This window comes from Beta vulgaris, chromosome 6 (genome assembly GCF_026745355.1).
Source record: "Beta vulgaris subsp. vulgaris cultivar EL10 chromosome 6, EL10.2, whole genome shotgun sequence".
Lineage (NCBI taxonomy): Eukaryota > Viridiplantae > Streptophyta > Magnoliopsida > Caryophyllales > Amaranthaceae > Beta > Beta vulgaris.
In genome coordinates, this window is record NC_079207.1 from 5,711,860 (window position 1) to 5,727,326 (window position 15,467).

A 15,467-nucleotide genomic window follows, 5' to 3' on the forward strand; every position below is an offset into this window, starting at 1 on the left:
TATGATTTAGATTACTAAACCTAGTTTGTTTAAGAAATCTTTTCCTTGTTCTAGTTACATAAGGATACTTTGTATAATAAATATGATTTGCTCAATAATAATACTCTAAACTTTTAGGCTGATGATTACTCTTGATAGAGCGCCATGTGACACCATTTATTATTTAGGAATGCCTTTTATATTAATATAAATGATTGTATGATTTTTAAGCAAATATATAGCTAACTAAGGCATATGTTTGACTCGTTGAGCCTTGAAGGGACTGGGGACCTTTTCAAAAGGGTTGCACCCTAGCTAGTCTCGCTTTTGTTATATTAGTTGATTATTTTGGATGCTTTGAGCTGGCTAGATTAATAAAAAGGGCTTACTGTTTAACAAAAGAAAAATAATGAACAATGAACATTTAGTTAAAAAAAAAATAATATTCCTCATTCTTTTGGTAATGGGATCCAATTTTTTTTTTTTTTGGGTAAAGTTAAAAGTTTACAGACATTTTTTTTTTTTTTTTTTTTGTGGCAGCAAGAACATACATTAATAAAAACATTAAATTACAAGTGAGCCCGTTTCTCTACCTTCTAATGATAGGCTGTGGGCTTCGTTTATTTTGGGACTCGATGAACATAGACTTACAAGACGAAACGACATTAGACTAGATTATGAAACAATACTGACATCTGATTCACTATTAACATCTGATTGCAAACTAGGACTTGATACATTACTGAAATTTGACTTATTGCTAGCAACACAAGAACTTGAAGCAGGCTTTTTCCTTGAGCTTTGGGAGGGATCTGCATTGAAACCAACTTTCCTCTTTATTCAGCACGTAACCTGCCAATAGAATCAAACTTAGGAAGGAAATAGGATTTTTTCTTGCGACAATTCTTTAGGGTTCTCTTGGAATTCCCTATTCGTAATTGGGCTTTGCTACGCTTTTCCCGACCTTTAGTTTCCTTAGAATCTAATGCAATACATCCATTAATTGGAAGTCTAGATGGAACGAATGAGCTCGACTGGGCCATGTGGATCCCACTAGCTGCTATCTCCTTTTCCATATCGCTGTTGGACTTGGACTCCATACTTTTCATCAATAGATCTTCACTTTCACGGTGGGTTAAGATGGGATTAATGACTTCATCCCCTCTGATAGGGCGACAATGCTCATTCGCAAGACCAGAAAAATGTTGTTGCAACTGACCGTCTTGCATTGTGGTTTTCCCTTTAGCGTCTCCCTTTGATAATTGAGGAACTCGGACTACCATATATGACCCTGATTTTGGATCATATAATTGCACTGATTTCCCGTCTCTCAGCAATTGAGTAATGTTTTTAGACAATTGTAATGAGGAGCCTGGCCTTCTTCGGTTAACAAACTGATGTTTAGGCTCCGTCTGATTTGGATTTTTGATTTTGGACTCATTCACACTCTCAATTACACACTCCATTTCAACATCTTTCTCTTCGCAGACGACTTGGTCCTTATCCACGCTTACCTGCAACAATTTTAGGGGTCTCATTGTTAACTCCTTCTTTCATCTTAGTAGAAGATTCTCCTTCTTCCTGATGTTGTTCCTTCATCTTTTTCCTTGGTGGCAATGGTTCCACCCCTAAACCAACGGGATGATCCTTGTGCTTAATAATTGAACTTTGAACTTCCATTAATTTCTTAGCAATTTCTTTGTTTGATGGGTCAATCTTAGAGGCTTGTAGCAAATCCCAATAAGCTAAATCACACCTTCCTATTCCCACCGATGCTCTAGCTCTTCTAAACAAAGCTTTTACATTGCACGGGTCAAAGCTTAAAACAACAGAGCAAAGAAGACCAACTTAATCAAATTCATCTATCTTCAGGAAACAAGCAGCTAAATTCAGCAAGGTGCAGAAAGCTAATTCGCAAAACCTTGTAGCATCTTTCTCCTCCAAGACAATTAGGCTAAGCATCACACCAGCAAAGCCATAACACTCTAAAACATCATCAATATGCCCATGACTGAATAGGGAATTTCCTTCTTCCTTCCATGACTTAACTAGATCCAATGAAGTCTTGGGATTATCTAATGAAGAAACATAATGCAAGAACTCATTATCATCTGGTCCTAAGTTACAATCCTTATTAAGGAGTTCATGGACCTCTCCCTTCAATCTCTCACGCACAAACTTCTAATGAAAACATACTTAAATTTTTTTTGCTTAATCAGATATGAAACCACAAATACTGTAATTTCTTCACTCCAATAACTAGGATGACATTCACCCCAACAACTTTTTAAGAAATTAAAAAAAAACCAAATTTGGGAAGAACACACCTGATATCGACACTATGATAAAAGGAAAACGCATTCACTAGAGAGATGCATACGCTGATTGATCTTTAAACTGATCTGCCGCCGATGTGCGTTCAACACTCACCCTCCGACTGATGAAAAAAATCGCACCACCGAACACTATACGCACCAACTAATGCTGGGGGTCGCCGAAATTGAAGGCTCGCCGACGACCAGAGGACAGATCGGTCGCTGGCGAACCACGCGCTGCAACTTTCAGTGGGGGGGGGGGTTTGGGGTAGAAGCTTCGGGAAGCAGGGTTTTAGTTGGGCTTTTCAAGATAACAACACTCATGCACCGAATCCCATCTCCTAGTCAATCTATTGTGTGGCATGACTTGCTATCATTGTAATTACAGACATTGTTGTAGCATAAATTTGGGATTCAATTCAAACCTATTCAAATTATCTCCATGTGTTAATATTATAAATAAAAAAGAAAAATAAATCATTATGTAATCACAACTCTATCAAATTAGAAATGGACAAACTACAACTTACAAGTAATATATGTACGTGTACTGACATAAACAGCTTATTATGTGAATTGTGAAGCAAAGTTTCGAATTTTTTCACCATCAAAAAAAAGTTTGTAAAGATGGGTAACATATTAAGTTGCTTTGGAGGATCCACAACGTCTGATTTACTGATTTACCCCATGATATTCTCATACCAACTTCTTCAGGTGCTTTTTTTTTTCTGGGTATTGTTTTTTGACCAATATAGCAAATCATGTTCTGGGTGGAATTCCCCTAACTAGTCATTAACCTTTGAGAAGATTATGGTTTAGAGGTTTTCCTTTTGTGGGTGTGAAAATTGTTATAGTTTCAATGATGAACAAGAAAGTAAAGCACACCAGATTTTTTATCCTTCACTGCTCTCCATTGTGGAATTAAAAATGGTGTCTTGATCATTTTATTTAAAATAATATATATAAATATATATATATATATATATATATATATATATATATATATTTCATTTCATACATATACAATTTCGTGGAATTAAAAATGGTGTCTTAATGATTTTATTTAAAATTTACTAAAAATGTGATTATTTGATGTGGAATTCTGTTTGTTTGCATGTTCCAGGAATCTCTAGGAAATAGGGATTTCAGAGAGCAGTAGTTCAAGAAATAGTGGGTTTTCCTTTGGAGATCATCTTGGTTCTGGGGACGCATTTCCTAGTGGAGAATTGTTGTTGCTGTTAAGAAGTTGAATTCAGAGAGTATGCAGGGTTTTGAAGAATGGGAGGTAAACTATTGATTTCATAATCTAGCACTAAATAAGCTAGCAATTTCTTTAGCTTTTTTGGGATATTATCTATTGTAAACATGTACTTTAGACAGTTTTAACCGTATTTCATAACTAGGAGATCTGTCCATGGTCATCATAGATAAGCTTCTGAAGTGTTTCTTTTTTGAAGTTTAGGGTTTCCAATTATCATGGCCAATTAGTGAGAATCATTTTAGAGAAAAGTGAAAAGTTCAGGGTTACACTATATGAATATTCTTTATTGATCTAGAAAAACAAGATGTAAAAGCACAACACTGCATGTATTATCAGTTACTGCATTTGGGTAACCAAGGATGTCTTGGCCTAGTGGTTAAGATTGAGGTGCTGTGAACGATAGGTCACAGGTTCGATTCCCCCTCCCCTTCTTTATACTTTGTACCGCCTTCGTGGCTCATATGGATCAAAAAAAAAAAGTTACTGCATTTGGGTCCAAGATGTATTGTGTAGAGTTATGTTGGCCTGGGCTATTCTCCCTTTCGGAAATAACTAGCGTTATCGAGGATGTATATTTGGTCTCGCCGTTGGGATCTTGCTGTGATAATGCTTCTATGTTTTGAAATTTTATGATTTAATGATTGTGTTTAACTAGGATTTGTTCAGCTGGAGGAAATTTAAGAGGGTTAAAAGTAAAAGGTGTAGTTAGGATAAGGACTTGTGCACCAAATAAAGAGGAAGAGAATTACCCCTTTGATAGTTGCTGATAATGGCGCGGCAGTTGGTGTTGTCCCACCCTCTTTTGTGACTTTAGTCTCCATGCATACTGTTCCTACTTGCTATGACCTGTTTTCTCAAGTTGTATATTCAAATCAATTTTTAAAGATTTCTTAATATTAATGATCTAAATTCAACATTTTAGTCTTCAGTAGTTGAATGAAAACCAAGATCTCATGTTGAAGCTGAAATAACTCTTGATCAGGGTTAAAATATGACGTCTTCAAGATCTTGAAGTGTACACATGCTTAAATTTGCTAAAGCTGTAGTAAGTTCATACAAAAAAGATTATGATAACAACCCTGTCCATTACAGCTAATAAGTTCTTTTTTCTGATGTACTAAAGAAACCAAGAGGTTGAGCTACCCTGATGCCAATTTTGACCAAGATTTTTATTAGAAAGAAAGTGATCAAAGAGATTTATGATTGAAATGTTACTTGTTAGTTCCTAGGGGATAAGCAAATTAACTATTACATCAGAAATTACCCTCGCTTGAATAAAGACACTCAATCGCACAGCTGATGTCGTATATCTGAAATGTCTGTAATTTTGTGATGTTGCTCATGTGCTATCTCTTGTTCAGTATCTAGATTTGTTAGAATCAAATTCTTTTCATAGTAGTAGTTGATCTATATGATAATCTGTTAGTGTGTCTAGCTGTTGAAAATATAGTTACAGCAGGATCATAATTATAGTGTGTCTAGCTTTCTTCATACCAAATTTATCTGGCAGGTATTTGTTCCTATGGGATCATGTCTTATTTGCTGCTTCTTCTAAAAATTGCAGTCAGAGGTGAACTTCTTGGGAAGGCTGTCCCATCCCAACCTGGTTAAGTTGTTCGGGTATTGTTGGGAGGACAAGCAATTGCTTCTTGTTTATGAATTTTTACCAAAAGGAAGTTTGGATAATCATCTATTTGGATGTAAGTGTTCAACTTTCAAGTGATTGATTGTCAACATTATTGCCTTTACAGAAAATAAAATCTCTCTTTTGATTTATAGGGAATTCCTCTGTGAAACCACTTGGCTGGAACAGGCGGATGAACATAGTTTTGGGAGCAGCTCGAGGCCTAGCTTTTTTGCATAGTTCAGACAGACAAGTATATGAAGAATTTAAGGCGTCAAATATACTTCTTGATGTGGTATAGTGAATGACTCTACCGTTATCTTGTCCGCTCTGATTATTGTTTTAGCAAACAACTATTCTCTTCAATTTTCTTTAACTGGTTTACTTTTTTTTCCATAGTACTTTCAAATTTTGACTGCATAATTAACTCATATAGAATTATATATAAACAAATATTATCCCATGCAATCTTATTTAATTCATTTCGATGTGTAAAATTTCTTATAGATTTTTCTAATTAGTAACTAGAAAAATATTGATGGTTAAATACTTAAGTGTGTGTTATGGACCATGATAAACAATTGAAAATATGGGAGTATTGGAATGGATGAAAGCTACTTGTAACTATGAACCCATAACTTAGATCGTCTTTCATTAGAGTGCTATGTTACTCCGACACCTTCATTTACCTCAAAAATCGGGTGTCATGTCATGTACAACACGACACTTCACTGAATTTTAAACTAAAAACTTGTCTTTTTCTGCAAAATAGCCGAGTCGGACACTTGGACACCTGTATCGGAGTAGACACTCAATCCGTGAGCAACATAGTTAGAGTGCACCTTAATTTTTTTTCTACTGATTATGAAAATGGGAAAGATTTTATATTGAACTATATGCAAATGATGACACGATATTGTGAAAATATATGACAGGAATCTAACATGAAATACAAAATTCTGTTGGAAGTGTTCAGCTGTAATTACAACATAGTGGTCATCTTTGTCAGGAATTTGCTTGTAATGTTCTATCCAGATTAATCTGTTCCCTTTTTACCCTGACTGCAGAATTATGTTGCAAAGATATCAGATTTCGGTTTAGGGCCATCTAGTGGAAACTCGCATGTGACAACCAGAACCATGGGGTATGCTGCTCCAGAGTATGTTGCAACAGGTAATGTTTCTAAGACTCATGACAAAAGTTGAATTAAATTTCGGTTTTACATGATGGCCTCCTTAGTAGTCTACGATAGCTTAGACTAGGTTGCGTACATTTAGACCTACCTAAAATCTAACATAGGGTTTAGGCTTTGTTTGGTAAAGAGGGTTGTCCCTAACTCAGATCAAGGCATGGCTGCAATAAGGAGGAAAGGGCTAAAGCCCTCCATTGAAATGTGATTTTGATGTCCACCACGAATTGGAAATGTAATGTTATGAAGACTAATGTTTTTTGTGCATTAAGGTTCTGTTCAGTTTAATTTAAAATTATTTTGCTGTACTGGCCCTTCTTTTGCCGAAGTCAACTTATATTTGGTGACCATAACATTATTTTGCTGAAAAGAACTTACATTTTCACTCAACTTATTTTTAAAAGTCGAATTAAAGGAAAAAATTCTAATTGTTACCCAATGTTCTCAGGTCACTTGTATGTGAACAGTGATGTATATGGATTCGGAGTTGTGCTGCTTGAGATGCTAACTGGGTCACGAGCAGTTGATTCGAACCGCCCAAAAGGGCAGCAAAATCTTGTAGAGTGGATGAGCCCTTGTCTCTCCAACAAGAGAAAACTGAGAGGCGTCATCGATGCAAGACTTGTGGGTCAATATTCCCTTAAGGCAGCATTTGAGTTGGCACAACTCACTTTAAAATGCCTCCGACCAGATCAAAGAACCCGGCCTAGCTTGCAAGAGGTAGTGGAAGTGATACAAAAAGTTAAATTGATCAAGGTGAAGGAAGAGAACATAGATGGCCACTGGTGCGGGCTGCGCGGGTTGGTCAGTGGGCCCTAGTGGGCCGGGCTAAGATTTCACGGTTCAAGATCGGATGGTGTAATTCACGGATTGGGTGGGTTGGTCCACGAGCTGAAAAATCTTAGCCCAGAAGCCCACACCGATCTGTTGTCGGTTTTTACGGTTTGGGAAGTGGTTTTGGCGGTTCGTGTGCCTAGCGGGCCGACATGAATTTTTTTTTCAAAGTTATATAATCATTTATTATTGTTACATAAAACCTTGAATATTAATTAAAATATATAAAATTTTAATATTAATGAATAATTTCATTACTTTTGAATTTGCTTGAATTATAATATAGCAATTTGATTAAAATATATACAGTTTTATCAAAATATACACAATTTGGTTGAATAATTACTTGGGCTGGGTTGGTCCGATCATGGGCTGGGCTCACGGAATCAAAACTCTCCCGTTCCGTTACAGAACGGCCGTTCTGTAACGGATTTTGGATTTGCCGTTCCGCGAAATCCCGTTACGGAACGCCATAATAAAATTCACATACTTCTCGCCGCGTTGTCCGTTCCGTAACGCGAACTCGCCGCGTTAGAACGCTTTTATCCCCTTACATCCGTTTTTTTCAAACATTGGCCAAATTCTTTCTATAATTTAATTCTATAGTTGATGAAACATGATATTCTATTAGATTTGATTATATTATGTTGTAATAATGCTTCATAAACTAAAAAATGCAAATAAAGTTGAAACATATTTATGTGAATTTTTTAAAAAAATTCACGTCGCGTCGGCCGCGAAACGTTCTATTTGCCCGTTACAAGCCGTTCCCGCGAAAACGTGACCGTTCCCGCGAACGCGACCGCGTTTTTTTTCCCTGGCTGGGCTGGATCGCTTTCGTGGACGTTGAGCCGGGCTTAAAAAATCTGGCCCACCAATTTCACAATTCGAGTTGGACTGGACGGGGCTTTTTGCGGGCTCAGCCCATACGGCCCAAGAGGCGGGTTGGGCTGGATTGGCTCGCTCTCCTGGCCATCTCTCAAGAATTTACAGTCTGATAATATTAGTATATCTCCGTACAATCCAATGATTCAACTTCCAAAGCACCATGACCAAAGGACAAGCATGGAATCTAACCCAAGCGGCAATGAAACTGCAAAATATTTTCTAAGACAGGTTTGCTCATGAACTTTCCCAAAACGTACATGATTGTGATCTATTGCTTCCCATTGATTTGCTTAGCATGTCAGCAATTTTTGTCCCCGATGTTTCTTGTAAAATCATATTGTAAGAAATGAGAAATTGTTTGGTTTAATGAAAATAAGAAGAATGTTTTTTAAGTAGTCAGTTGCCCTGCTTTTTCTTTATTAATTGCCAGTAGTTATTCTTATGTATTTTGTCGGACTCCAATTTTGCTTTCTCATTTGTCAATTAACTTGAGGGTGAGGATATAATCTCAGAATCTCATATGTACATGTTTGCTCAAGGGAGATTGTGCTGTCATAAAACAGAGTAAATTAATTCATGTATTAACAGAAAACAGAGTAAGTTGGTTGAGGAAGGTTTTATTTCCATATAAATAGCATGACAAAGAAGAAACCTAAAGGGTAACTCAGAGTTTGTTACTACATGTTTGATACATGTGTTTGCTTGCAAAAGTTTACTCCATGCCAACAATAGTCGAGTATCAGTAAAAACATATATAAAATAATCGTAATTTGAAAGTACACATTAGTAAGAATTTAACAGACTTTCACATGACTTTATTTTCCTTATGGTGATTTATAGTTGAATTATTATCTGTGCGATCAAGGCATATTGTTCCTCTTTGTAAACGAAAATATGGTACTGTCAAAGAGAGTAAATTTTTGATACTACAGTCTGAAGTATTGAGTGGCTGTCTGGCTGATGCTTGTATATACATAACGTGCCGTCTTGAAAGAGCATGAATGAATTATTAAGGGTGTTGGTTGGGGCAACCTTATTATTTACGTAAAGACGATTGATACATAAATACGTAGGACATACTGCGGCACAAAGCAGCAGTTACCAAGTTAAGGGCAATGTTTCATTTCTTGAGGTTGTATTATATATTTATATAGATGGGAAAGGAAATTGACATTGATAAAGAATGAAAATGTGGACCACTGGCATAGGGACATGGCCAGGGCCTTCTGCATATATCAACTCTAACTTATTCTGCAGGGCAAGGCATACAGCTTGGCCGCCTGGAACGTTAGAAGACCGGCATTGGTGGCTATGCGGGTTCCATCTCCTTGTTCATGGAAAGCGAAATGAAATCCGAATGGGAGATGCGAATGGTAGTAGACAAAGACGTAGATATAGTAAAGTTGGACTGAAACTGGAAGGAGGGACAGAGGCAATGCCACTAGAAGAAGATCATGAAATGAGGATAAGTGAAAATCTAAGGATTACATGTGCCAATTTGATAATCATGGAATTGGGGACAATACTCTTATCTTTGAAAGTCCTGGTCCAAATTTAGGTGGAGGACCAAGATGGTTTTCTCCACTGGACTGCAGTCCAAGTCCAAGTGGTTCCTCCTGTAATAATGGACAAACGTTCTTAAAGCCCAAGCCCAAGCCCAAGCCCAAGCCCAAGCCCGAGCCCAAGCCCATCCTTCTTTATCTCCCTGGTTGTGTTTTTACCCCTCTCATCTTCAATTATTCCATCCATTTATTTCTTCATTTTCTCATTTGCATTCATTTCTTGCTTTATATGCAGGGATTGATGGCACTGGGCTTGGACTTGTAAGGCAGCACCACAAACTTAGACAGTAAGACCCTCTCACCTCTAATTTTTGCCGTATTGTGCCAAACCCTCTCCTTCACTAATTTTGTACTCACTCTGTCCTAAAATTAGAAAAAATGGACTTGGTACTATAACTTGAATTCGAACTCGTTTTTCAGTAAACAGTTTGGGTTGAGAATTACAACTCACTTGACTAGTTGACTACATGGATTGATACGACAACACCTTTATTCGGATGGAGTTAGGCCTTTAGGATGAGTTGTCCAACCCGTTAAACTAAAGGGTTAGATTTGGGCCGTCTGACGGAGAAATTTTTGACCCATATTTGTCCATACAAACACAAGCTCCACAAAATTTGATTGCTAAATTTAAACAATTATCACGTGTGAACTTTATAATTAAGCATATATAATAATATTACTTAAAAATCCCCGATCTATTCAGATTCATCCCATCAACTAATGACAATGCATTTTTGAGCTGAGTAATTCTTTTGTGTGGATATGTAGGTTATTTGAAGTATGGTGTTTGCATATTCCTGTTATGGATCGAACACCATTTCCAGGTGCATTGTCTTTTTCACAATTTGACGTCAACACTTATTCATACAGAAGTGAATATGTTTTTAGTTCCCCTATTCTGATCTTGCTATATGTTCCTGTATTTATACATTCTACTGCTTGCTGCCCCAATCTGTGCCCATAATCTTCTGTTTTTTTCTTTCTTTGTACTACTTTTTTCTTCTCTAATGCATTAGTAGCAACTGTTATATTCTCTTCCAGCAACATTGGCCAAAACTTACGCGCTTAGTTCCTCTTAACTATCTTTGCTAGCTATTGGAGTACAGTACTAGTTTTATGTGAATGCTGGCTATTCTGTGGGTAAAAGATTTGTGGAGCTGATGCCCAAGACTTGAGATGAAATCTTGGCTATATCACTGCTGCCTTATGTGGCTCTCTATTAGAAATGTGTGTATATGACATGTCTTTAGCGCATATTAGAAGATACCAACTTTTTTTTTTTGGGATACATAACACAAGATTTTAATAGTCAAATGTGTGCAGAATTAGTGAAGTTGGTGGAAGGCACAGTGAGATCAGAGTATAAATTGACACCAAACAGGCCTATTTATCTTATCGGAGAGAGTGTAGGAGGCTGCCTTGCTCTATCTGTGGCTGCCAATAATCCTCACATTGATCTTATGCTCATTGTCGCTAACCCAGGTTTTTTACCTTCTCATGAACACACTTACGTAGATGCTTTCGTCAAGGACTGATCAAGGTGTCACTCACAAATGCTTCCTTTTCTATTTCTTTTTGTTTTTTCTTGTGGTGGCTATGGTGGGTTGGCAGCTACTTCTTTTGGCAGGTCGAAACTCCAACTGCTGAAACCTTTGTTGGCATCAATGCCGAACCAATGCTTTCACAGAGGTCCTACCCTTTTTTCTATACAATCTCACAGTCGTGAATTTGCTACTTCAATTGGATATGATTCTATTCTATATTTATGCTTGAGAAACTGTTTACGATCATTGGTAATTATGCTTCTGATTTATAGGTGAAACTATGAGCATGATTAAAGATGCCGTGCTCAAAAGGCTTCCACAACCACAAGTTGTAGAAAACATATTTGAGGCTTTTCATACTATCATATCCTACTATTCTGTAAGAATCTTTTTGAGCTCTTGGAGCTTTCTGTGTATCGTGACAGATACATTGGAGCACGTTAGTTAAGACTCACAATTTTGCAGAAAAAAGTGCAAATTTCTTTTGGATCCCATCTATAAGCGCCTTCTCAATGAATACTTCCCCTATATGGCTATATATATATGCTGCTTAAGGAATGTTAGTTGTTGTGTACCTCAACTGAAAAAGCAGAAAGGACTGTGCAGGTTGTTACTAACATTCTATCAGTAAGAACTTTATTATGGAAGATAGAAATGTCTAAGGCTGCTTCTTCATATACCAATTCGAGACTCCATGCCATCAAAGCTCCAACTTTGATTCTATCCAGGTTCTCCCTCGTTACTGCTTTCTATTGGTTTATTATATCAACCAAATCTGACCAAACTGTTTTATTGCTGTGATTTCAGTGGTGGAGATATATTACTGCCAAGTTTGGAGGAAGGTGAAAGGCTCTGTAGTGTGCTATCAAATTGTGATATAAGAAGGTTTAAGGATAACGGTCATTTCTTATTCCTGGTAGGATTATAACTTGATAAAGCATTAATGCTAGCTATGTCTTAGATCTATTATGATTGTGATCTATGTGTTGATGTTGATCTTCAAATTTTATATATCCTGGTGTGCACTTTCAACATGTAAGCTGAAAAAACTCCTAGTAAGATGATGCCAGTTTGGCCGCAGTACATAAATGTACATAAGTGACCTAGTGCTGCCATTATGTAACAGGAAGATGGTGTGGATTTGGTATACACAATTAAAGGGGTTCATTTCTATCGTCGTGGAAAATGTTATGATTGTGTTGCAGATTATGTGCCACCAACCCCTTCCGAATATAGAAGAGGGGCACACCAATATTGGTAACTTAGCACATTAGTAATATTCATTCGTCTCAAATTACTGTAATCATTTGCTACAAATGTTTCAATATTGAAGATTTTTGTAGTAACACACAGTAATATATGGTTTTCCTTTGCTACATATAACGGTGTAGGTTGTTTGATCCAGCTACCGCTCCAGTGATGTTTTCAACCTTGGAGAATGGAGAGATTGTAAATGGGCTTGCAGGCTTTCCTAATGACGGACCAACGTTACTGGTTGGTTATCATTTGTTAACTGGAGTTGAGCTGGTTCCTTTGGTGGCTTCAATTTTTGAGCAGAAAAACATAATTATACGTGGACTGGCACACCCCATACTATTCACAAAGTCAAAAGATGCAAAATATTTTGATTTTGCAGTATTTGATCCTTTCAGAGTTATGGGCGCTGTTCCTGTATCTGGTGTTAATTTGTTCAAGTTACTTGCTTCCAAATCACATGTTCTACTCTATCCAGGAGGCATGAGAGAGGCATGTCATCGCAAGGTACAAAAACTATACATCAGTCTCTTTTTGTGTAGTACTTTCTCTGTTTATAAAAGTGCAATATTGTTCTTTCACTGTCTCCAATCTAATGTTTTTGAAGTATAGAAATGGATGGAATATTATGATAAAACAGCAATCTTGTCTGACAGAAACGAGTTTCTTCATGATCTCGACATTTGCAGGGTGAATTTTACAAGTTATTCTGGCCAGAAGAGCCTGAATTTGTCCGGATGGCAGCAACATTTGGAGCCAAAATTGTTCCTTTCGGCGTTGTGGGTGCAGATGATATCTTTGAAGTAAGTTCAAAGGATTTCTTGTTTTGATATCAGCTGCAATTCAAGTTATTCTTTGATGATTCTGGTCTTAGGTAGTAAGAAATACTGATTTTATACATGTGCCCGTTTTATAAACTAATACATCATTATTGATTAGAAGTTCAAAATGTTCAGCTACTTGCAGATTATGATGATTTAGCAAGCATTCCTTTCATCAAGGAAGCAATTGAAGCAGAAACAAGTCTAGGAGTGAAGTTGAGGTACTGATGAAAAGCCACTTCTAATTCTAACTAAGATACATATATATAGTATAACTTTACTACATACTATCGATTTTGCTTCTAAATCTAAAGTGTAACAAAACTGTTGTGATTGAGCAGGACAGAGAGAAGTGGTGAAGTTGCAAACCAACCAATACACATTCCTATTGTACTCCCCAAAGTTCCAGGACGTTTATATTTCTTGTTCGGGAAGCCAATAGAAACAGCAGGTATGTGTGCATGTATAAATGTACGTGCGTACATGTATGTATGTACACATGTAAATGCTACTTACAAAGACACTTCTAAAATTTATCGGTCAAAATTTAAAAATGTGACTATATTTGAATTTTTGGACTTGAAGATTAGTGATTTAAAATGGCATGCTATGAAGATTGCGTTACACTACCTATGGTCTTTTTTCTTTTTTGGGATATCTCTTATTAGTTTACCCATTTCTTTCGTTTCTATTTTTGCAACTTTAACATAACATAATAGTTTATCTTTCCTTCTATGTCTCACAACATTATTTCTCCTAAAACTGTGCAAAAGAAATTGGTAAATTAATAAAGGGTAATGTTATATGTAGCCCTTAGGGCTACATATAAGCATTAAATACATGTCTTAAAATGGAAACAGTTTATGAATTCATGATAAAATTTTACATTATTTGAGGTAATAAATGCTTGATTCAAATTTTTATTTTTATTTTAAGCTTCTTATACATAGCCCTAAGGGCTATGTATATCATTTTCCATTAATAAAAACGGGAGCGAGTAACTAATAACTTGTGTATTGTGCTAAAGGGAGGAGGCAAGAACTAATGGATAAGCAGAAAGCTGAAGAACTGTATCTACATGTGAAGTCAGAGGTTGAAAGATCTCTTGCTTTTTTGAAGGAGAGACGAGAGCATGATCCATACAGATATCTATTTTCTCGCTTGTTATATCAGTCTATTCATGGCTTTACCGCTCAAATACCAACATTTGAACTTTAGTTAAGTAGGCATCTTTTTTTGAGGAAAACTCATTTTTTTTATAATGTTTGTAATAAGTGTGTATGTGATCCGAGATCCGTGATGAAACACTAACATCACTATCATACTATCAAAGATCCTGTTAGTAAAAAAATTGTTGGAGGATTAACAAAAAAAAACTCATTTATTTTACTCGTCTTATTTAGATATTACAGTTGTACTTGGCGAAAAGTGATATTTAAAACATACAATATGGGTTAATTTATTTACGTTTTTTCACCAAATACCCTCGAGTTTTCACAAAATTCACGGGTACCCTCGTACTTTTGAAAAATACACGGGGTACCTCTCAATTTCAACATAATACACCCAAATTCCCTTAATGACTAATGATGTTAACCGTCATTAGTTATTAACCCAAATTATTTTGATTTAAATTCTAATTAACCCTAATTTTAAACACTAATTAACCCTAACCCCACCCTCCCACCACCCCCACCCTAGCAGCTCCCCTTCCTCCACCCTCTCGTAGCTCCCCCACCTCTGTCGACCCTCTCGCAGCGCCCCCACCCCGTCGAATCCCCCACCCATGTTGAATCCCCCTCCCCGCTAATTTTCGCATCTAGGTTGTTCACTTCCACGAAAAACACCCACCCCCAGCAACCCTGCAGTGACGAAGAACAACGAAGATGAGAACATGGAGAAACTATAACGTCGACGAGGGGAGGGGGACCTGCACGACTGCGTGGGCAGTGAGGGTGGGGGCTTTAGGGCTGCGTGGGCTACGAGGGGGTGGGGTGGTAGGAGGGTGGGGGAGGGTAGGTGGGCTGGTGATTAGGGTTAGGTTTAGGGATTAGGGTTAGAGGTAGGGTTTAGGATTAGGTTTTAATTATAATTTTAAAACAGAAAATTAAGGTTAATGATCGCCGTTAGTCATTAAGGGCAATGAGGGGTTCCTCGTGTATTTTCAAAAGTGCGAGGGTATCCGGTAAATTT

The 15,467-nt window shown here is 37.0% G+C and overlaps 2 protein-coding genes across 11 annotated transcripts; both read left to right on the forward strand.

Moving 5' to 3' along the window:
* The first annotated feature begins 2,850 nt into the window (after positions 1-2,850).
* Positions 2,851-7,467, forward strand: LOC104895319 (probable serine/threonine-protein kinase PIX13). 3 transcript variants are annotated; one of them, XM_019250099.3, is made up of 6 exons: positions 2,851-3,008; positions 3,418-3,579; positions 5,120-5,255; positions 5,335-5,474; positions 6,247-6,352; positions 6,817-7,467. In XM_019250099.3, exons 2-6 carry the CDS (start codon positions 3,556-3,558, stop codon positions 7,185-7,187), a joined length of 777 nt encoding a protein of 258 aa, XP_019105644.3. In that variant the 5' UTR covers positions 2,851-3,008; positions 3,418-3,555; the 3' UTR covers positions 7,188-7,467. The 3 variants fall into 3 exon arrangements, with proteins under 3 accessions (XP_019105644.3, XP_057251598.1, XP_057251597.1); XM_057395615.1 differs by lacking the exon at positions 2,851-3,008 and adding an exon at positions 3,022-3,224; XM_057395614.1 differs by lacking the exon at positions 2,851-3,008 and adding an exon at positions 3,022-3,168.
* A 128-nt stretch (positions 7,468-7,595) lies between these two features.
* LOC104895212 (phytyl ester synthase 1, chloroplastic) lies at positions 7,596-14,722 on the forward strand. 8 transcript variants are annotated; one of them, XM_010681658.4, is made up of 15 exons: positions 7,596-8,318; positions 9,348-9,798; positions 9,888-9,939; positions 10,424-10,479; positions 10,979-11,137; positions 11,267-11,344; positions 11,472-11,578; positions 11,806-11,927; positions 12,007-12,115; positions 12,326-12,456; positions 12,591-12,960; positions 13,143-13,256; positions 13,410-13,495; positions 13,616-13,725; positions 14,302-14,722. In XM_010681658.4, exons 2-15 carry the CDS (start codon positions 9,579-9,581, stop codon positions 14,490-14,492), a joined length of 1,905 nt encoding a protein of 634 aa, XP_010679960.3. In that variant the 5' UTR covers positions 7,596-8,318; positions 9,348-9,578; the 3' UTR covers positions 14,493-14,722. The 8 variants fall into 8 exon arrangements, with proteins under 8 accessions (XP_010679960.3, XP_048502075.2, XP_048502076.2 ...); XM_048646118.2 differs by lacking the exon at positions 10,424-10,479 and having other exon boundaries at positions 10,965-11,137; XM_019250104.3 differs by lacking the exon at positions 7,596-8,318 and having other exon boundaries at positions 9,717-9,798; positions 10,965-11,137.
* The last annotated feature ends 745 nt before the right edge of the window (positions 14,723-15,467 follow it).